Genomic DNA, 21,187 nt, shown 5'->3' on the forward strand with positions numbered 1-21,187 from the left:
GTCGGCTGCGAACTTTCTTTTTAAAAACCAGCGAGTCTGTCTAAATTTTTGTAATTCCCTATTCATTGGATAGCTTATGGAGTCTGAGAAGACCAGAAGAAGATACGTTATGTCCATCAATTGTTTAATTAAGTCTTGTCTTCGACTCAACTTTCCATGCAGTGCTTATCGGATGGTCGACAAGACCCATGGGGTTGATAAGGCTCTGTCATGCCTGAGGCCTGACATCCTACCATGTACATCACGTGTGATAAGCCCGTTCGAAAAAAAAAAGTCACCGCAACAGCAGGTTGATTCTAGAGACACATAATCAAGTAACCACAATCATGGGTTCCAGCGCAAAGCGAAAGAAGGAGAAGCAAAAGGACTTCCAGGTGAGCATATTTAATGCTAGCTCGGCTTCAATATGAGAACCCTGTCGACTAATGAAAAAAACTAGAAACCCAAACTCAAGGTCGGCAAGGCCAAGGCGAAGCCGGAGAACTTTACAGATACTAGTTTCCGATCAAAAGGTACACAATGAGCACGACTCCCTCGACAACGGGGCAGTCCGTGTTTCCCTTCCCCCCCCCCTCTAGGCTCCAAGACTCTGACCTCGCTTTGACAGCCATTGTTCTGAATCAACAATCTCTCCATGTCTCCGCTCCCAATGCCGACAGCCAATTCACTCACCACCTTTCCCTTCTCTCGTCCAAATCGGATAGCCAACGGCGCGATTCGCTTGCCCACTTGACCACTACAATCGCATCGCGACCGGTCAATTCACCATTACCTCAACCTGTTAGCGTCATGCTCCCATCTCTGCTCCCTCTGATTCTTGACGCAAACAACAATGTGCGCACGGCACTTCTCAAGCTCCTGCGGACGCTTCCCAACAACGATGTGCAAGATCATGTGGCGCAATTGCTCCCTTATGTTCGTGCCGGTATGACCCATCTAGCAGCCGACATCCGTGTCTCTGCAGTCGAGATACTTTCTTGGATGGTTGAGGCGGCTGGAGAGGCAGTCGTTTCTTGTGCAGGCGGATGGATCAAGACCTTCAACTGTTTCTTATCAGTCCTGGGCTGGCACACTGAGGAGTCGGCGCGCTGGTCGTCCAATCGGGCCTCGTTTGGAAAGTCTGGCAGTCAGGGTCGACCGATGGTGAAGGTTCTTGGTGCATTGGCGGGATTCTTAGATGCTGGTATTGGGGCTCCAGGAGGGGCTGGTGCCGGAGATGATGACCTGGCAGATGACCTGTCTTCTTCCCCATGGCCATTCCCCTTGTGTCAAACGAGCCAGCACATGATCTCCGACTCGGCTACACCTTATGCCTACTTGAACTTGTTTGGCCAGCCGCGAGACGAGGAGGGCGAAATGTACGAGACTCGCGAGGACCGATACCGGGTGTTCTCCACCCGGTTCTTGCCAGCCGTTGAGCGTGGACTCAAAAGCGCCAGAGAGGAGGGCGGCGAGTTGGGTCGTGCCTCGTCCGGGGTCACGAAAGTGTTGAAAGAGGCACTTTCCTATGGATCTGGACCTTGATCGCCTATGGGACAGAAAGCTTGATGTCATTTTCGAGTTTCTGATTCTCAATCTTAAATCGACACCAGGGGAGTGTGATTGAGGATGTGTTTCTGGATGAACCCGCAAAAGTTGGTCAATCGAGACTCCATATCAGACCACTACAAGCCCCCGGATCCATCTCGACCAAGCGTCCATGGACCAGCTCATTTCGAGCGTCCATGTTCGGCCAGCGAGGCGTTATTTTGCTCGACGCCAAACCAAGTATCGATCCATGTCGCTTACAACGGTTGGGATGGATGCATCTTATACTTCGCACCCATGAAAGTTGCCTATTTCAAGATATTGCCACTTGCGAAAATTTCTCCCTGGGTAATGATTAACGTTTTCGTGGAGCAAGCCGGTAACTCACCATGGAACGACTACTGGGTGCGGTCAGTTGTTGACCTGCGATTTGTGCGGATAAATGTACATGAATAAATTTACTTGATACCCCCCCCCCCTCTCCTCCCCTCAACCCTTTCATTTGAAAAACTCTCCCAGAGTGTGCTGCAAGCGGGCTCTAGCAAAAGAAAAGTGAGGTTTTCCCACCGCCCATTACTATTCACAATTCTCCCTTTCTGGATAGGTGTGTCCATCTCCGGGCAGAAAGTCATGATTCACCCAGCCTGGGAAAGTTGTATCACTTTCGAATCAGAAAGGGGAACGGAAATGACCAGTTTGGCAAGATTGATTGTGCCAAAATTAAAAGATTGAATTATTGATACCTGCCAGGAAGTAATCGAGACAGACGAGCGGCAGTGGGAACATTTAAACTACCTTTTCCGACCCGCATGGCACCTTCTCGCCGCGAGACGTTGCCGACATTTGTTCCGAACTCTCAGTCTCAACCCCTTCGACCACGATGCCTCGTTCATCGTAGACCTCATCCGGAAGCACTGCGCGAGGAACTTGAGTCTCCCGAGCCGGAAACAGCCAGGATAAAGCGAGGTAGACCACTGCAGTGGCAACAAAACCCAACAACCAACCGAATTGATAAGGATGAACCCCGACGCCCACGTCAATCTTCGCATTGACTCCGTTGATCAGGCCCGGAAGACTCGGGACTACTCCAACGATAAAGGATACCAGTGCACGCCAGTTCAGTCCCCAGACGGGGGTCTTCAAGATAGGCAATGTGCCTGCATATCGATAGATCGGATTCGAAGGTTGATACAGGGCGAGACAATCATACCGACCCCGATTGATGACCCAGAAATCGAAGAGCATGATGGCGCCAATAGGTCCGAGGAAGATGGCGTACGCACTCATGAAGCTTAGAAAGTTCCCGGCCGATTCGAGGATCTTCCAAGGGACCAACGCCCAGGAGAGTAGAGCACAGAGAATTTGGCCTCGACGGATGTTCAGCACTTGAGGAGCCAAAGCGGTAAAGTCGTTTGCCGCAGAGAGCGAGTTGGCCGAGATATTGACCCCGAGCGAGGCAATAGCGAAAGATGCCGCACCGAAGAAACGCGCCGCGCGATTGGGCCAGTGGCTGATCAACTCATTGGGATCCCACGGGATGGTGGCTAAATGATAGTGAGCTTGACCGGCCGAGGAAGCGGCAATGCCAATGAATGAGATGAAGGTGAAGATGATGGGGAGCATCGGGATATACAGCAGCTGCCATCGAGGATTGATGCGAGAATAGCGTGAGAAATCAGACTATTGGTCCCGCGAACAGGTGAGTCGAATGTTAGCATTCGGAAGAGACAATGAGAGGAGTTGGTGTGGTAGATGCACCACCCCGAAAGAGAGATGGAATATTGGTTTTCCTTTTTGTAGCTGCGTCCAGCAGAAAAGAGTGGATGGGCGGGCGAACCTACCTGGTTGACACTGAGAGTGGCATAGTTTCCCAAAACCGAGGTCATATTCGCCAGAAACAGCCAGCTATATTTGGACCCCGAGACCGTCGCTTTCTGCTGGGCAAAGATCGCACCACCACCTTTCTCAACTGTAAAGGCCCAGATCAGGATCCCAACCCAGGCCATCGGAACCAAGACGGACTTGACGGTGAACAGCCACCGCAGCTTATTGGGATGCATGCACAGAAAGGGGAACTGAATGATCCAAAAGATCAAAAAGGCCACCATTCCCGTGGTCGTGATCCCCTGCGATGCAGGGATGGTATTTTCCACATCCAAATAACTGGGCCAAATGGCCCCGATCATCACTCGCACCGAATTCCCTCCGTTGACATTTTGAATGGCAAACCAAAACACGGCGAGAATCAACCGGGAGACGATCGCGATATATGAGCCCCAGAACCCCCAGCTGGCTCGAGCAATGACGGGAAAAGGGACGTGATAAATGGCACCCACGGCTCCGTTGCCGGCGATCACGAATGAGATAATGAAGAAGGAGATGGCGACGATCGCCAGGGCCTCTCGATAGGTCATGCCCACGGCAATAATACTGCTGGCAAACTGCCACGTTGCCGCATTGAAGGCGTCCGAGATCCAGTATGCTAAGAAATGCAGCCACGTCAATGTTAGAGATGTCCGTATGCATCATATTCTTTCTTTTTTCCGAAGCGCGGATCCATGTCCATAAGCCTTCCCGGATTCAAATTGAGAAAGAGTCACACTGTACCTATCAAACTCATCACGCCCCATTTTCGCCCCAGTAAAGGTACCGGATCTAAATCCAAATTGGTCCATCGTGCATTGCCCTCTGCAAAGGCAGACTGGGTCTGTGAGACGCGCAATCGAGGACGAGTGATGCGCATGACGGGGCGTCCGGGCGTGGTGCCCAACGATCAGTGTGTGAGGGGGAGAGAGAGAGAGAGAGAGCGGGCTAGGAGGGAAGAATGAGAAGAGAAGCAGACTCCGACGACGTGGTAGTGAAGGAGTTGATGGGAGCGGGGAGGATGACAAGAAAAAGATGTGTCCATGGATGGCAGCAACAGAAGAGGAAATAAAAAGCCATCGTAAAGTATATGACTCTTTTGGCGCTTGTGTTATCACAAAATGATAAGCCCACAATCAGATTGGCGGCATTGGGAAGAAACCGACGTCGAGGCAGCGGATTGTGAATAAAGATTGACGTTGGTGTAATCACCGATAGGAAGAAGCAGGGATCATCGATCCTCAATTGGTTCCGAACGTCCAATCCCACGCGAAGAGCAAGACCAGTCCAGACCCTCTCCCTTTTGTTCAAGAGGATTGGGACCTCTTGATAAGCGGGCAGACCCTGGCGAGTGGACAAATTGAGTGTGGCGAGAATCAATCGGACGTGATGATTATCACTTTATTCGTTTCTCTCGGGCACTCGAATACTGCTGGTCTATTGAATTGACCGGTAGGAGGTACAAGGTAATGAGTGAACGCCTCTTTTTTTTTTGCATCTTCTTCTCCCTTTTCTCTTTCTTTGGATTCCTCCATTATATCCCATGATCAGCATTAATGAGTGTTGTGCCTTGCGGATATTATTTCATGCCATTGAATCATGCCATTGAACGTACGAGTGATTCGAGGTTCACGTAGAGTTTGCTCATGAGCTTCAACTTTGTGATTTCAGGTCTGGCACTTTTGGAAAAGACCAACACCTAGTATTGTATAGTCGTTGTCGATACTGGATCAGGATCTCTTCTGAAAGAGCAAATTCTACCTTCATGCTGCTGTGCCCACAAGAGTTGATTTCCCTCCACATGATCACTGTTTACTCGTCTATTATCGTGGGGAGTCAAAGATCGAGTAGCAACCGGTCACTGATCTAAATGCCTCCACGAGAAGGAGACAGCATCAGTCAGTCCATGTGACCAGTGGTTACTAGTAATCGTGGTACACACTACATTAGGTACACCGTACCGCCCTCCGACAAAGAGATGTACAGGCTACAGACTACAAACGACAGACAGATACTCAGTAGTACGTAGTATTCGCAACTTCCCCGCTCGACTCGAAAATCCACATGACGACCACACCGCGCTAGTCTGTTTAAGGAGGACTAGCTCAGCGCCAGGATCCACCGGCCAACGAAAAGACTGATAAGCTCCGTCTGGGCGAATAGAAATGTCGCTAGGGGGGAGGGGGGGGGGGGTGAAATCAAGTCTTCTCCAAAACTGTGGAGGACGCTGAGATCGTGGGTTTCCCCAGGTTGGAGGGTTGATTGGAATCGGCGGTCTTTGGGTTGCGGAAAGTTGAAGGATTCTCGTATATCCTCCTAAGCGAGGGCTGAGCTTCCTGTGGTCTCCGGGATAGCGATATGCTGGTACTTATCTACCTATGAATCTGAAAGGGGGAGAAGGTGAGCCGGAGATGAGCGACGACGACGATGATGATGATGATGATTCGATGGACTGAACTCTACCCCGACCTATTTCTATCCTTGAATGGTACCATTTTCCGGTGTGGCATTCGACAGTATCAACAGTAGGTCACTTATTTACGGCTGTAGCATTTCGAGACGTGCAGGAGCCACACGTGGTAGCCTATGACCATCTATCTATACATCAGATTCGAGAAAGGAAACGACTGGTTGGATAAAAGAATCATACTGGTAAGGCCAATTTCCCGAAAAGGGGAACTGTCAAAAGATTGATGGGACCACATGGCCACGTAAAAAAAAAAAGTAAGACCAAATCCCCTCAAATCCTAGTCCGTCTTCTTCTTCTTATCCTTCTTTCCCTTCTTTCCCGTCTTCTGCTGCTGCTGCTGCTTCTTATCCTTGTGATGCTTCTCCCCCGGCAGTCGCACATCTTCCCATCCCCGTCCATCCCCCACCCCATCCAGACTCCGCTGGGGACGAATACCCTTCCACTCCGTCATGTTGATCCACCCAATCTGTTGAACATCTCCAAACCCACCGATCCAGTACGCTTGCGTGACCACCAGTCGCGCCCAGAAACTCGAATGCGGCGACCTCGCAGCCCCGGGTAACCACCACTTTGCATCGGGATGGGACTTCAGAAAACACTCCTCTAGACGGGCTGCGGTGTCGCCTCGTGACAATTCCGCAACCGGCAATGGATCAAGATACCCAAAAAGGGTGACGCGTGGGAGAGCTGCCGGGCTCGCCGGCAGACCGGGATACACGGCGCCCGCATCGGAGAGATGATCCCACCAGTCAATCTCGAGACTGAGGTTGGAGCCAGCTCCGATATTGCGGAATGTGGTGGCCACCCGAAGAGCCAAGATGGTGGGATCGCCGTCATCACCCCCGTGGGAGAGATTGTCGGGAAGTACACCGTCACAGTCGGCGATGTATTCGCGTAATCCAATGGGAAACCCCGCGACCTCGGCTGGCGTGCGAGATGACGCGGGGATGTGGTCGGGGAAAGTGGTGGAAACAACACCAGAGGGGGACAACGCGAGAAGACGGCGCGCGAGAAGAGCTGACTCGAACCAGGATGGACGACTGAGGAGATGGCTTCCTTCGTCGGCATCTCCTGTGCCTAACAAGAAACTGGATGACGCAGCTTCATTCAAGATTGTTTGCTCGTTCAGGTACTGTGGCGGAATGATCGAGGCTGCAGTCAATGTCAGTGTAGACGCGCAAAGGGCAAGTACCCCCGCGGTGATGGCTTGAAGCTGCATCCTCGGCGGTTGAATAAGTCCTTCTTGCTCAGCTGTAATTCGGAAATGATCGCACGGTCTACACCGGCAGCCCTGCACACAGCCAGATAGAAAAGAGGAAGTAGAATGAGGGGAGAGGTTGAGAAATGCGGAGAAAATACCTCCGGCGGGTCACATGCCGAACGACATCATCTGATCTTATCTGATGGAACCGACCCTCCCGGGACAACAAAGAGAAGAAATGAAGAAAATCAGAAACTTACTCGAAAACCAATTCCATGATCGCTTGAGTTTTTGCAAATTGGCTCTCTTCCTCTCTCATCAAACCCGTGACAAAATCTCAAAGGCAGTGCTAGTGACTCAAATGAATAGAAGGGATTGATTTTCAGGAAGACGGATTTACTAAAGTATCGATTCCAATACTACAACTACGTAGGTACGAGCTCACTTAGTAGGTAAGCTACCCGCTGTTACCACTGCTACTGCTACTCACAGACCTCTCCTTACCCGTTTGCTTTCTAATCTTGTCATCATCGGATTGAGGACCTGGCCACTGCAGCTTGGTCACAGACCAAACCTCCGTCATACGCCGAACTGCCTCAGTCGGTCAGGAACATCCTCCGGCAGAAATGGACCCTTCTTCCCCACGAGGTCAACTTTTAAATGAACAAGTACATGAAACCCGCCCACGCCATTGCAATAGACACAAATCTACCTGAGATACGTTTACAAGAAAAGATACTATTGTTCAAATGGAATATAGGTCACATTACATCAAAACAGATCCATTTCTAGCAAATTTGCCAACGCATTTAGAGAGCGGGTAAGCTTGTTGTGTGCTGGAACTGGAAGTCATCAACGAGGAAAGCCAAGCACCGCCACATCCAGCTGAGTGGACAAGCCACACCAGGGAAAGCGGAACAGACTGCGCCACTCGACCACCGAGATCGGCGCTGCGAGTTTCAGGAACGAGGACATAATCATACGGTACGTGGATGAATGGGGCTCTGTCCATGAGTTCCATTGTGACTCATTATGAAGAGTAGTCAATACGGTCCCATGGTGAGTATGCCGGTGAACGTTAGGGGCCTCAAAAAAGGTGGATCAAAAGACTGGGCTTCTTCCCTCACGTGAGAAGTCCAGGCCCGATCAATGAGGCAACTGATAGAGATGAGTTACGTCCAACCGAAGTCTCATTTACGAACCAACCTCAGCCCTGTGCTAGTGATGCCGAGCAGTCAACCCCATGCAGAAAGGGACTTTGGCGGCCTGGAATTATGGTCTTTCGCAGCCAAGGTCATAGTACGCGCATTGAGGGTACTATTTGATGTTTTCAAGGTGTCCAAAATTTTAGTGGCAGAGAGAAAAGGTATTGCATTCGCATCGCACTCTGGCGGATGGTGTGATGTTATCTTATAAAGTGGGTGATTTGGGTCACCCCGAGGGAGGAATAAAGGGGGACAGGAGACAAAAAAAAAGACTGCAGGAAAAAAAAACCACGAGACCAAGACCAAAGGCATAAGGAAAACGAACCGTCCGATGCCCACCACACTCCAGATGACAAACCTATATAAAGACGTGATAAAAGGATAAACAGTAAGGATGAAATGGCAAAAGAGAGATGGCCAGGACATTAGACCACCGGCATCGTACACCTGCAAGATCATTTCAAAGTATGGGATTGCACCCGACAACCGAGAGGGGAGGCTCCCACGTGAGTCACGATGGGTATATACAAGATGCACTCCACTTGCTACTCGTAGTCGGGAGGGAGGAAAGGAGTGTGTAAGGATATTGAGGATATGAGGGAGATTGAAAGGGATGGAGAGGAAGAGGGCGAGGATGATGTGAGATGGAAGAGAGGGGCAACGAAGCGAGACCGGGCGGAAACGACAAGCGGATGGGGAATCATTGCGAATAAAAAAGACACCGCGAGACTTTTGGTGGAAGAAACGAATCGTACCAAAAAGACGGGCTTTTTCTAATCCTGGCAATAAGGATTGGAGAGGGACAGGGAGATAGAGGGGGGGGGGGAGAAAGAGAGAGACAGAGAGAGAGTGTGTGTGTTTGTGTGTGTGTGAAAAGGGGATGGGAGAGGCCCTCCCTCAAGACAGGTACTCCGCGCGAAGGCCTGGGTTGAGAGCAATCTTTCTCGCCTCGCTGCCACAGCAAGCTCGTTTCATGCCCGCAGGTCCCGAGAGAGAGGACCTTGCTGTGAGCGGCTGCAGGGAATCCAGCGGGTACCCGTGAGAACGGATAGAAGCCGCCGACGCACCCGAGGCGCCCGCGTCAATCAGCTGACGGACATGGCCCTGGAGAAGGAGATCTTCAGATCCAGTTCGACCCCGCTTGCGACACTGACGCCGATCGGGGGTAGCTCCTGACAACTCGCAGAGGCTCTGAGCAGCCTCGCTGAGACTGGAGTCCAAGACGAAGCCAGAAAAATCTGCCATCGAAGCCACAGGAGCGGGATAATCGGGAGACTTGTATAGGCTGGTCAAAGGCATCTCATCGATCGGCGAGGCGATAGCCAGATTCTTCCGATTTTCCTTCAAAGAATTGCTGGTGCAACGCAAGGTCGCCGTGACAGCCAGGCGAGAAGGGGCCGAGGTCCCAAGACCGGAAACGATGGATGAGACGGACGAGGAACGCGAGGAGCGCGAGGACAAAGTCGAAACGTCCGACACCATCGAATCCGGAGAGGACGCCGACGAGGAAGAGGAAGTTGACCGAGCCAAAGAAGACCGGCGACCCACGACCGGGTAACCATCGGACGACAGAACACGAGGACAGACTGAGAGCGGCGGGCGCTGATCGAGGATCGAGCGCGCCATACCCATATTCTGCACTTGAGCCATCGCACTACCGATAGACGGACGGCGGGGATCGCACGACGGAGCACTCGCAGCAGGAGTGCACAGAACGTGCGACTGGGGGGTCATCTGAGGTGTCGGCAACATGTGGGGGCGAGAGAGGGTGGGCAGAGGCAGATGGGCATACCCCGACCGGGGAGCAGGCTCCATGGTGCGGGGCAGGCTACGAGGGCAAGCAGGCGTCTGCTCGCGCCCAGCCGGGCGAAGCGACTCCAAGGTAGGAGCACTGCGAGGCGAAGGGAAGTCGGCAAAGCCAAGCTCCGGACTGCAACCCATCGACGTGGGGGTCATCGGCTCCAAGTCGAAGGAGTCCAAATCGGGGGTGAGTCGCGGAAGGACGCTGCGCCAGGAATACCCTTCACCCGCGGGGGTGCTGCCTGCACCGGGAGTCAACTTCAGAACGATTTCCGTCCATCGCTGGAAGGTAGCTTCGGAGATGTGCAGTCTCCAGCCAACCGCATCCAGGAACATCAGTTCGTTCTGATTGATTTCGAGGGTGTTCAATCCAGAGATCTTGCTCCACGCGCGGGCCGAGTAGTTACGGTCTTGCAGATATTTGGAAGCCAGAATCAAGGCCGCCAAAAACATGCGACGACCGCACTGCATGGCTCGCGAGCAGGCCTGCTCCCGACGCTGCTCCGGTGGAACATCGTGGGCGGGCACATGGGACTTGATCTTGATCAGATAGTACAGCGCCACCTGCAGGGTCGAGTAGCTGGTCCGCGAACGACGAAGGGTCTCTTGGATAAAAGTCCGCAGAGGAAGAACTCCTTTCGCCCCGGTCGCCGCATCACTACGGGAAGCCGCGGCAGAGAGGGGCCAGATCACTTCGACGATTTGCGATGCCGTGTCTTTACCCAGTAGGCAGGAAAACAACTTAGCCAAAGACGGAACTCCCAACGTCGACAAAGAAGAAGAAGAAGAAGAAGAAGAAAATAACATCCCACAGGACTTTCACAAAAGGGATCAACAAAAACTTACCGACAAGGTTGTCGACAAAATTGACTTTCCGCTCAGACTGGCGGAGCAGACAGGGCGGCGGGCGGGCGGCGGCGGCAGCGGAACCGTTCAACGCGACGGAGGTGCGCCGAGGGTTCATGCGCATCTCTGGGGGCACGGCAGCATCGGGTTTCGGGGGCAGACCCTTGGAAAAAACACGGGGGCAAGGGCCCGTGTTCCTCCTGAAAGTCTCCCCCTCGTTCTCCCAGACGACATCCACGGGGTTGGTGGCCGTGGATGAGACCGAGCTGTGTGACGCGTCGAGAGAGAAGATCGAGGAGGATGAGGAGGAGGCGGAGGAGGCGAGCGAGGACGGGTATGAGTGCGAGTGCGCGTGGGACGCTTTTGGACCGGAGTTGGCGAGGTGCAAACCCAAGACGGCCATGCCCGACATGTCGGAGACGGAGGAGGGATTCATGGCGAAGGATCGACCCAAGACACAGCCCCCACCAAGCAGAGACCGTTTCTCACTCCACAAACAGAAGGCGAATTTCTACCCACCGCCGGTCGTCAAACAGGCGGAGCGAAACTGAAGAAAGAGGGTCCGGTTGTCGCGGGAAGGGAGAGAACCGGAAGAGTGTTGTCAAAAATACCGTTTAGCAGGAAACCGGGAACGAAAGCCGAAAGACACGAGCCGTCTTTTTGCGAGAGGCGACGGCGAAGCCTGTTAGAAGATGCGAATCGCCAGGGTGACGAATCGACTGTATATATGAATCAGGCGGGGAGACCGACCACCAATACAACTATGGTTGAAGAGGTGGTTTTTATATATCAAAAGGGTAGAGATCGGTGAGGGGAAGAGGTGAGGGGGCGAGTGTGAGAGTGTGTGATGGAGAAAGGAAGATGGCGATAAAGGAGGGAGGTGACGGAGAGGATGGCAAAGAGGTCGTGGAGGACAGGGTCGATATAATGAAGAATGGGGAGGCGGCGGAGGAAAAGGCGTCAGGGTCTTATTGAGGAAGCACGACCAAGGTCCAAAGAGGCAAAACGGAAGAGGTTCGAGAGAAGAGTCACACGCGGTGGGTCCGAATCAAGAGTAGTCCGATCTTTATCCCATCCGTGTTATCAAGACGAGCACCCCCGAAGTCACCAAACAGGGCCCGATCACGGTATTGCGGCTATGAAGACGCGGCCGTGGCAAAGGCTGGCGATGACTGGAGAAGCACGAGCCAAGCAGACACTTTAGAAGGAGACGGCGTTGGCGACGGATTCAATAGCGGCAATACGAGCGATCGGGTTGGAAGCAGCAGGATACATGGTGTTTTTGAAGGTTTAAAAATGGAACATATGGAGGGGGAGAGAAGAATGGAAATATAATAAAAGAAAAACACAAAAAAGGAGGGTAGAAAGGATTTTCTAGGCACCTAGAGGAGCATCGGGAGTGGGCAGGCAGTCACGTCCTGATGAAAGATGAAAAGGTGGGAAAGGTGGAAAGGTGGAAAGGTGGGAAGATTAGGCAGGCGGGATGAAGGAGGCGACAAGAGTCAGAGGAAGAAGAGTGCCCGAGAGGGCGAGAGGTGCTGGGAAAAGCGGGATTACGGGTGTGGTTCGGTAGGCGGTAAGGCCAGGTGGAGGAAGATGGAGAACAGAGATTGGAACGGGTGTCCAGGCAGTACCGAACCACGAGTTGAGCGGAGAGAGGAGAAGAGGAGAAAGGCGACAAAAACTGTAGAATCTACAGTATAGAGGGGGAGAGGGAGGAAGAGAGAGAGGAGGGAGACTAGGAAGAGGCAAAGTTGGAAAATAGACTCTTGCCAACCTTGGAAGATTTGGTTTTAGGGGGAAGGAAGACGAGGGAGAGGAGAAGAGTTCGAGTCAGTCACCGTGACAGTCAGTCTGGAACTCTGGATAGGCCGGATGAGGATTGGGCTTGTGTCTTTTCGGGTTTTCTTTTTTTTTAGGCTCTGACAGTATGACTCCTTCCGGGGGTTGCATCTGGCCGGCGAGAGGCTGAGGGCTGGCAAGGTGGTACCCTCGGGGGGTGTACTGTCAAGTACTACACTGCCGTAACCGCACCCGTCCTGGTGCACCCCCGTCACCGAGGGTACATTCGGGGGCAGTCCACCGGGGTACCTCAAAACTAGGGAGCGGAAGAGGCAAAAGTTGGGCGTGGGTTGGGTGGAGTCTCCTTCGTGGTTGGACGCTCTCGCTCGGTCACGGGACCCCCCTTCCCCAGCGGCCGGTCAAGCCGTACTGAGTTTGGGGGGGCAGCCTCAGTGTCTTGGTACCTGAGTGTTACAGGTAACTCTTCTGGAGCAACGCGAGTGATCAGGCGTACTGGAAGTGTAGTGGGGCCCTCTACCAATCAGGAAATAGATGACCAAAGATGACTGCTGCATGGGTCTTCCAGTCCGGTTCCTGATTCCCCCGGGACAACGACGGAGGGTGCGGTTTTCAGATTGTGGCAAAGGTGGCGGCTATCCTTGCAGGCTCTGCATTACTACACGGACAGACAGACTTCGTCACTTGACTGACTCGCTGTTCTGTGGTGCATCTGTGCGTACTGGATAATAACATTATAATTTATGTTTCATTTTACATGATCAGGCCACTAGGCTCTCAAAGGCATCACTGCATCATGCGTACTGGATTGAAATGTCAACCTAGTAATCAGAGGGAGGCCTGTGGCTTGTGTCTCTGGGAAGTTGGAACTCTCCCGTCCCTCGATTCTCAAGCATATCACGTACTCAACACTACTGTGGAGGGCACATTGAATGATCGATCGGGATAGCCTCCCGTCCCATTCCACTTACTAATTGAAACGGGAATGGAATACTCCACGGGACGGCATCCATTCCATATCGACCGTCTAGGAGAGGACCACCGTTGGAAGTGGTACAACAGATACATGACATATTCACCCTTGCATGTCCAGTGACTGTAGAATGCCCCCTAATATATACCTGAACTGGACATGGACATGTAATGATGCCCATCAAAGACCCAACCAGTACCACCCACTACCCAAAGATTAGAGTCTCATAGAGAATCACCAGACATCCCTACTCGGTGCTGGCCCGACCGACTGTTTGTTTGTAGGTCTTGATATCTTCCATGAACTTAAGTTGGTCCGTGTGAAGTAGGCAGCCTCAGCACTCTGCCTAGAGTGCTGCTATCAATCTTCAGATGGATGGGGCTGGGATCCCGAAAGTGGCCGAGTGACTCACGATGAGAGACCGCCACACCCGGGTGGCGATCAACACACTGTCTGGTCAATCTGACCATGTTATAGTGAACTAACTGTCGTACTATACACTGCCTGGCCGAGGCACTCTGCGTACATACTGGCATCAGAATTCCTCGGGTTGGGTCTGGAGATTCATCATATACCATTTGACCTAAGCATAAATCCGTAATCCGTGGGTGTACACCGCGGGCAATCATGGTGGGCCTAATCCCTACACTCGGTGTTGTTGCCTCAGCCGTAAGGCAGCATCAGTCAGATCCAATCACGGCAAACATTTTACTACCTTCGAGTGCATGCGCCGGAAAAGCGTCACTTGAGACTTCTCTCGCCAATAGTTCAGAAGGGGTGGGATGGAATACCAGGCCAAGTCAACACGACATGGGAGATCACAGCGGTTGATTAACCTCCCATATGTCGCAATATTCTCGTCTGATATGTATTATCTTTCTACAAGTATTCCGAGCCAGCTCCAGCCACGGGGAACATCTCCGAGGGAAGTACTGTAGATAACTCTCAGTACGAAGACCCTCGTCATAAAAGAACCAACACCTATCAATTATTCTTCCAGTCATGGTTCAACACATTTAATATCATCACAGCACAGCGGGCATTTATTTTATGACCGGGTGCTAAGATAAGATTTCCCCCCCATCAGCCTATTGATAGGTACTCGGCATGCATACTAGTCCATGAACACATGATGTACCGTACAGCCAGTATATCCAGCATGACTAAAGTAGTAAACAATCATCATATGTAGTACTGCAGCATCCTCCCACACCCAAGGAACCACCTTGATCACCTGTACATCCAGTACCAAATCATAAATGCGATCGAGCCCAGCCGGGGAACTGCCCCTTCCCGCTCCGGGCTAGCGCTGCCACGCTGTTCTCACCCATGCAAAGTCTCTCCAAGTCTGGTGTACCTACCCCATCGGTATAGAAGTTTATGGAGGTCAGGCTGGCGCCACCTGAATCATACACTCTGGAAGATCTAGTGTTGAGGAGAGCGAACCTCTCTGGAAATGGGGTGGGACTTTGGTTGAATCGTGGGTTCCTAGAGGAACGTTCCACCAGGACATATGCATATGAATGATGTGGACTACACATACTATTGACATCCGATTAGGAGTATTCTCCCCAGAGACGAAGCGATCAGAGCGTTTCGGCGGATGCAGGGTAGGACCACGTGATTTCATGTGCATAGTAGGTTTTGGAAATGGGACAACGGATGTGAAATCTTACCAAAAGTCCGATTCATCGTGTTTCAAAGGTCTTGCTTGGCCGGCATGACTGGACATTGTACAATGTACATAGATTGACGCCCGTCTTATCTGATGAAGAGAGGTCTGGATACTTGCAAACGATCGATTTACCTCGGCGCCCGGTCACAGGTGCCTTCTACAGTAGTGATTGACCTGGCCCAGAGCAGTTGACCGTTCTTCACGATATTGCGTGATTCCTACAGTGGTATTATCGTATAGGTAAAAAGTACCCAACATTGACGAGCCGACCAAATATGCATGTACTGTACTGTACATACACAGTCCTTGATTTTCATGATTGGATGGGCGCATTACTTATGCGATCATTTTGATTTTTAGAATCACAATCATATTTGCTTACATCGAAGAATGTTATGACTTACGACTGGCTATTGCCCCGTCAAGTCCTCCATCCTATCGATGTGTCGATGTGATTATTCGTAGGCTCCAGCCCCCAGTGCTGTCGGCCCAACCCGAATCGTCTTGGAGCCGATTCATATGAGGAGCAAATGTCGTCATACTCCCCTCTGGTCCGTCTTGGCTGATTCTCCGCCTTGGTGATCATGGAGTTTGTCTTAGCTAAGCGCGGCACTTGTCTCGCCGAGTAATGTATTAGTGATGGCCTAGTAAAAGGATAGTACCGTCAAGAAAGTTGGCAAGCAGAGTCCCTCCTCCTCCTCCTCCTCCTCCTCCTCCTACTACTACTACTACTACTCAGCCCGCGACTCTGACCATGACACCCGAGGCAATACAGCAGTTTGTCGAATTGCAGGGACACGAGCCGAGCAATTCAAAGAAGGCCGACATCGGCTCGGCCCCACTCGGACTCGGGCCATCACGAGACCACAGAGGGTCGGGAGTGTCGAGTCACGGGGTGGGAAAATGAGTAGCGACCGATGAACAGTCATAGGAGAAGAAAGAATACCAAAGGTTCATGATTATCAAACGTGACTGGAGGGGAAGGATCATGGACCTTCACCATGGAAGGACCAGACTCCATGGCTTGGCAGAACTGATTCAAAATGACCAATGATCATACATCGATTTCACCAAGAGCGATGAACTCAGGTCGGGTCGGTTGCAGATTTCAGCCCCCGACCTGCGAAGTTACTAGAAACCTCTGGCTGAGGACATTCCTCACGTTTGTCGCCCGTGGCCCTCAGACCCTCACCTCCCTCTCCTACACTGGCATTACTCTTGCACCATCGGGTAATGAGTCACTCTTCTCATCGCGCCCTCTCCTCGCGCAGCCATCAACCAAGAAGATCCACCATCGTGAGACTCCCCCGCATCACCCATCACCTGCTCAGGACAGCTCCGCAAGAGCCTCCTTCAACACACGCACCAGCCCCACCACCTCCGCCTCTGGTGCCTGGTTAGCGTCTCATGGTTCCCACTGTCCACACATGCGCCCAAACCCATATTGGCGAATCTCGACGGACTGGGAGGGATGAGGGGGGCAAAAAGACAGAAATCGCAGAACACACAAAATGAAAAATGAAAGCCTTTCACTCACCAGTATTGTAATGCAGCAAGCTCACGCGCACCACGCCATCGTCCACGTCGTCAAATCCACACACATCCTTCAACAGCCGATGACTGTACATATGGCCGCTTCGAAAGCCATACGCTGACCGAGCCTCAACCGCCTCCACGAGCCGCTGACTCTTGATGCCGCGCACCACCCAGCTAATCACCGGGACTCGCACCTCGTGATGAGCCGACGGTTCACCGATGATGGTAATCCGATCATCCGAGGCCAAGAACTGCAAGAGGATCTCCTGCAGACGTTCCTCGTGCGCAGCCATGGCCGCCCACGTCGCACGGGGATCGGCTCCAAAGAACGCCACCAATTCGGGGAGACTCTGCGCCAATTCATAATTGACCGAGGCGAGATTGAGCTTTAGGTCCAGCGAGTCACCCGACTTGAAGAAATGCGCCAGTGAGTCAACCTGGTCGGAGATGCGCGAGGACGCATAGAGCTGGGCGATGTGGGGTCCGTAGACCTTGTACCAAGAGAATGCCTGTTCGTCCACCCAACATGACCAAAATGGATTAGAGGGGTCTAATAGAGAGGAAGGGAGGGAAAGAAAGTGTGTGTCATCATACGACGTTGGAAGCTCACACATGAGTCATACCGTCGGCCTGGATGAGGATCGAAATGACTTACGTAGAAATCAACACCGAGAGCCTGGACGTCGACTTGGCGATGTGGTGCAAGCGCAACACCATCGACGCAGAGCAGAGCCTAGGGGTGCGGATCATCTTGTATTAGTTGGATGTTCCGGTGAGCTTGACGACGAAAAGGGCGAGAAGGGGGAGCATGGCGTGGTATGACGTGAGCAGGCAAGTATGGCACGAGGTCTTCTCAGCCCAAAGAGAAAACTCACCCGGGGATACGCATGCACGGCATCTGCAATTTCTCGAACGGGACTGATAGTGCCGGTGATATTCGACACGTGCGGCATCGCAACCAGTCGAGTCTTGTCAGACAGTAAAGTCTGAAGGTCGCCCACGTCGCATCGTGGGTTCTTGGGGTCTGAAGCCGCCCACCATTTCACCGTCAACCCTAATCGCTCTGCAATACGAACCCAGGGTGCGCTGTTGGCCTCGTGATTGAGCTTTGAGATGATCAGTTCATCACCGGGCTGGAACCTGAGCGCCGTTGCCAGATTTTGAAACAACTGGGTTGTTGAGACGCCAATGCTGATCTATAAAACACCACCACCTGTTAGTTCCCTTTCAGATGAAGACTGAAAATATCAAAGTGAACGGTCCCGGGGCTTTCGTTTAATTGGAAACCCTACCTCATCTGATTGCGCATTGATAAAGGCTGCCGCGGCCTTGTATGCCTCGTCATACGCTGCGGTCGATATTTTCGAGGTCTTGTATGTGGCACCGAGCTGAACATTGGTCTTGAGGAGATATGAGTGGATACTGCAACGATCATAAGTACCCCGGCCGCATAAGTCTCTCGAGGTGTTCTAAACCGATGCCTCCACCGTATCCGTAGAAGACGCAAGAGGCTGAGCACTTACGAGTCGGCAACAGTACCAAGGACCTGACTACCTCCTACCAGGCGAGGTTAGCAGGAAAAACCAGCCCCCCCCCCCCCCAAAAGAGAAAGACTCCCATTGAGGTGCGGCACTTCCGCCCTGGATAACACTCGCGATGCCATCTAGGTACTCACCCGCATTATCCATATAAATCTGCTCGCCGCTTAGAGCAGGAAACGCGGCTCGTGCGGCGGTCACGTCGAAAGTCACAGTCATTGTCACAGTATATCCAGACAGCACCACTGTACTTGGTAGATTTAGAGAGCAAGATATCAGTGCGATATTTGCAAGGCCAACAAGAGGGGCATATATGGCTTTCTTTCCCCAAATCGATCGAAATCGCCGAGGTGAACCTCCGTTGGCGTCGAAGAGGGGTAGCTCGGGGTAAAGGTGGATCTGATTTGAGGACAGACGGACTCCGGTGGAGGGACGGGTCTCGCACTTGGACGCTTACGTAGAAATTTGAGTCTGCAGCTGCGAAGGAGTGTGGCTAGACGCGGAGCTGGAGATCTTATGTCTCCAGATTAGTATGGCTCGGGAGGTGCTAGTAAGAAGCGTTCATACCATTGTGGTTGTGTTGACAGCCCACTGGCAAAACCTTCGCGAGAAGATGCGCGAATTCGAGTTGGTACACTGTAAGAGCATGGTAGACAGCGGTGACTTGCGTGTGATCGTCGCCATCGGCGGGGGAATGTGTTTTAGTGCGGGGACCATTTGCATGGTGTCAGGCGGATTGAAAGTCTGGCTTAGAATCGGGTGTGTAGGCTTCAGAAATAGGAAGGCCTGCGAAGACGCGCATCAAGGAAACACTGTTCAGGATTGCTCCACCAAGGACACGAAAATTCGAACAAAATTCAAGGGTATCTATCAAACAACGTTTGACCAAATGCAAAAGAAAAAAAAAGATGTATGATACATTTAAAATGCAGAAGTAATGGAAAGGGAAATTTTGCAACCGCTGGCCGAATGATCTATCGCGAAACCCGTGTCCCTGCAGATCCAGAAGCACCGCTATGAGTCGCAGCGTGCACCACGCAAAGTAAATATTTGCGATCCGGCACAACGACGATCTCATGCTTCCGAGTGCGCATGCGCAAAAGCTTGACTTCATCTTCTTCCTCTCGGTCTAGGCCTGCATCATGGTCTTCCTCGCGGGGTGCAGCGGTGTTTGTACTACCAGCCCCATAGCCGTCGTAATCCCCATTGAGCCCACTGGGTGAGCGCCCATTCCCCGATTGAGTTGGGACAGGATGAGCAAGTGTCAGGCCCAGAGCTGAGGCACTCGTAACGAAGTTGAAGATATGAGCCGCAAGCGTCTCCGCTTGTGAGGGCTGATACGGTGCCGGCGTTGAAGCGTCCGGAGACGCTGGGGACGACTCCGAGGGTTGTGTGGTGGAGATCTCGGCGGCCGCAATCGCGGTTGAATTGGAGCGACTGAGATTTTCTGAGGCAGCGAGTTCTCCGGTGCATTGAATAATGGAGCCATCTTTGCGGGCTAAGATCATGGTCGATTGTACTCCCGGGCGCGATGTGAGATGGGACAAAAGTGCGGTGACATGGTGGGGGACCTGTTTGCAGGAGAACGATTTTTTGTCAGATAATTAAACAAGTAGATTAGACGACTTGCACTTCAAGGAGTGATCAAAGCCTACCCGAGGAGAATTGGCCATGGTGCGCAACCGGCAGGATAAAGGAGCGCAAGATATTTGTAAAGTGGAGGTGGTGGTGGTGCGCTCGGTGGTAAGAGACAATTTATGTCGAGCGGCAGAATTATCGAAGACTTCCAGGAGTGGACAGGGAAGACTGCAGGTATCTCTACGCCTGCGTTAGAGATCCTCCTATATGATGGAACTTGTTGACGTTGGGAATATTGATGTTGATCTTCATGAAGCTCAGCCAAAGCTTAGGCGGTCGGCCCTGACCTCAGGCGGGGACAGCGCGGGCTGCGGGACGGGGCAAAACAGTGGTGACTAAGCAGAGACCATCCATACTCGACCGTGGGTCACGACTCCCCGGCCGAGCATTAGATAATCATAGACCTGCAGATTGAAGGTAAACTGACTTGGACACATTTGTATCCGACACGCCTACTTACCTTGTAAATGAACCCGACAGTAGCCCATAACAGTAATGGATCTACCAGCACTATCTTTGTATAGAATCTGGTGGGTAAACCCGGTAACTGCAGAGAAGACGGTGAATGCGGCCGCTGTTAGACTAGAAATCTGGAAGCATGCGCACGATTTTTGCCATGGTTGACTAGCAAAAACTATATGTCAAGGTTCCTCGAGACCCCCAGTCTAATTATAGTAAGTGAAGGGAGGCTTGAGTTCTACAGATCGAGTAATGTTTCCCACTTCGAGGAATGATTCAACGACAAATAGAGGGATTCCTGTGCAGGGATGGCCGGAGAGGCTCGACCAATGGAACCTGGATGGAATTTCATCCGTCTACAAGTCATTTCTAGGTTGACTCGCTCAACAAACATACTGTAAAAGGGGAACCTTGATATGAATTAAAGACTGTCAAGCCTTCTAACCATTCAAGAGAGGTGCACTTAACAAAGGTAAGGTCATCCCAACCGCACGAGTACGAAAGAAAACTTGGAATAGATTGGATTGAGGAATGAATAGGAGACAAATCGCATCATCGGTACAGCGGATCGCCAAGACCGGAAAGGAAAGACACAACTGGGAATAGACAGAGGAAAAGAAAGATTGTCATGGATGAGATTCAAATATCGTAGAAGG

The 21,187-nt window shown here is 52.0% G+C and overlaps 9 protein-coding genes across 9 annotated transcripts; 4 read left to right on the plus strand and 5 right to left on the minus strand.

The window, feature by feature from the left end:
* Positions 1 to 326: 326 nt before the first annotated feature.
* On the plus strand, positions 327 to 1,524 carry POX_f07474 (Pre-rRNA-processing protein ipi1; the record flags this gene model as incomplete). The annotated part of the gene is made up of 3 exons (XM_050116272.1): positions 327 to 374; positions 440 to 512; positions 608 to 1,524. 3 exons carry the CDS (start codon positions 327 to 329, stop codon positions 1,522 to 1,524), a joined length of 1,038 nt encoding a protein of 345 aa, XP_049966411.1.
* Positions 1,525 to 1,608: 84 nt separating this feature from the next.
* POX_f07475 (uncharacterized protein) lies at positions 1,609 to 1,983 on the plus strand (the record flags this gene model as incomplete). Its single annotated transcript, XM_050116273.1, has 1 exon — positions 1,609 to 1,983. The coding sequence occupies one exon, from the start codon at positions 1,609 to 1,611 to the stop codon at positions 1,981 to 1,983; it is 375 nt and encodes a 124-aa protein (XP_049966412.1).
* A 330-nt stretch (positions 1,984 to 2,313) lies between these two features.
* POX_f07476 (uncharacterized protein) lies at positions 2,314 to 4,270 on the minus strand (the record flags this gene model as incomplete). The annotated part of the gene is made up of 3 exons (XM_050116274.1): positions 2,314 to 3,207; positions 3,369 to 4,009; positions 4,135 to 4,270. The coding sequence occupies 3 exons, from the start codon at positions 4,268 to 4,270 to the stop codon at positions 2,314 to 2,316; spliced, it is 1,671 nt and encodes a 556-aa protein (XP_049966413.1).
* A 1,867-nt stretch (positions 4,271 to 6,137) lies between these two features.
* On the minus strand, positions 6,138 to 7,079 carry POX_f07477 (uncharacterized protein; the record flags this gene model as incomplete). The annotated part of the gene is made up of 1 exon (XM_050116275.1): positions 6,138 to 7,079. One exon carries the CDS (start codon positions 7,077 to 7,079, stop codon positions 6,138 to 6,140), a length of 942 nt encoding a protein of 313 aa, XP_049966414.1.
* A 2,084-nt stretch (positions 7,080 to 9,163) lies between these two features.
* POX_f07478 (uncharacterized protein) lies at positions 9,164 to 11,348 on the minus strand (the record flags this gene model as incomplete). Its single annotated transcript, XM_050116276.1, has 2 exons — positions 9,164 to 10,782; positions 10,913 to 11,348. The coding sequence occupies 2 exons, from the start codon at positions 11,346 to 11,348 to the stop codon at positions 9,164 to 9,166; spliced, it is 2,055 nt and encodes a 684-aa protein (XP_049966415.1).
* A 425-nt stretch (positions 11,349 to 11,773) lies between these two features.
* Positions 11,774 to 11,887, plus strand: POX_f07479 (uncharacterized protein; the record flags this gene model as incomplete). The annotated part of the gene is made up of 1 exon (XM_050116277.1): positions 11,774 to 11,887. One exon carries the CDS (start codon positions 11,774 to 11,776, stop codon positions 11,885 to 11,887), a length of 114 nt encoding a protein of 37 aa, XP_049966416.1.
* A 453-nt stretch (positions 11,888 to 12,340) lies between these two features.
* Positions 12,341 to 12,616, plus strand: POX_f07480 (uncharacterized protein; the record flags this gene model as incomplete). Its single annotated transcript, XM_050116278.1, has 1 exon — positions 12,341 to 12,616. The coding sequence occupies one exon, from the start codon at positions 12,341 to 12,343 to the stop codon at positions 12,614 to 12,616; it is 276 nt and encodes a 91-aa protein (XP_049966417.1).
* Positions 12,617 to 16,687: 4,071 nt separating this feature from the next.
* On the minus strand, positions 16,688 to 18,653 carry POX_f07481 (uncharacterized protein; the record flags this gene model as incomplete). Its single annotated transcript, XM_050116279.1, has 7 exons — positions 16,688 to 16,746; positions 16,898 to 17,405; positions 17,552 to 17,629; positions 17,772 to 18,092; positions 18,189 to 18,318; positions 18,420 to 18,453; positions 18,572 to 18,653. The coding sequence occupies 7 exons, from the start codon at positions 18,651 to 18,653 to the stop codon at positions 16,688 to 16,690; spliced, it is 1,212 nt and encodes a 403-aa protein (XP_049966418.1).
* Positions 18,654 to 19,408: 755 nt separating this feature from the next.
* Positions 19,409 to 20,107, minus strand: POX_f07482 (uncharacterized protein; the record flags this gene model as incomplete). Its single annotated transcript, XM_050116280.1, has 2 exons — positions 19,409 to 20,005; positions 20,090 to 20,107. The coding sequence occupies 2 exons, from the start codon at positions 20,105 to 20,107 to the stop codon at positions 19,409 to 19,411; spliced, it is 615 nt and encodes a 204-aa protein (XP_049966419.1).
* Between the last annotated feature and the right edge of the window lie 1,080 nt (positions 20,108 to 21,187).

The sequence above is a fragment of the Penicillium oxalicum genome, chromosome VI (assembly GCF_001723175.1).
Source record: "Penicillium oxalicum strain HP7-1 chromosome VI, whole genome shotgun sequence".
Taxonomy (NCBI): domain Eukaryota; kingdom Fungi; phylum Ascomycota; class Eurotiomycetes; order Eurotiales; family Aspergillaceae; genus Penicillium; species Penicillium oxalicum.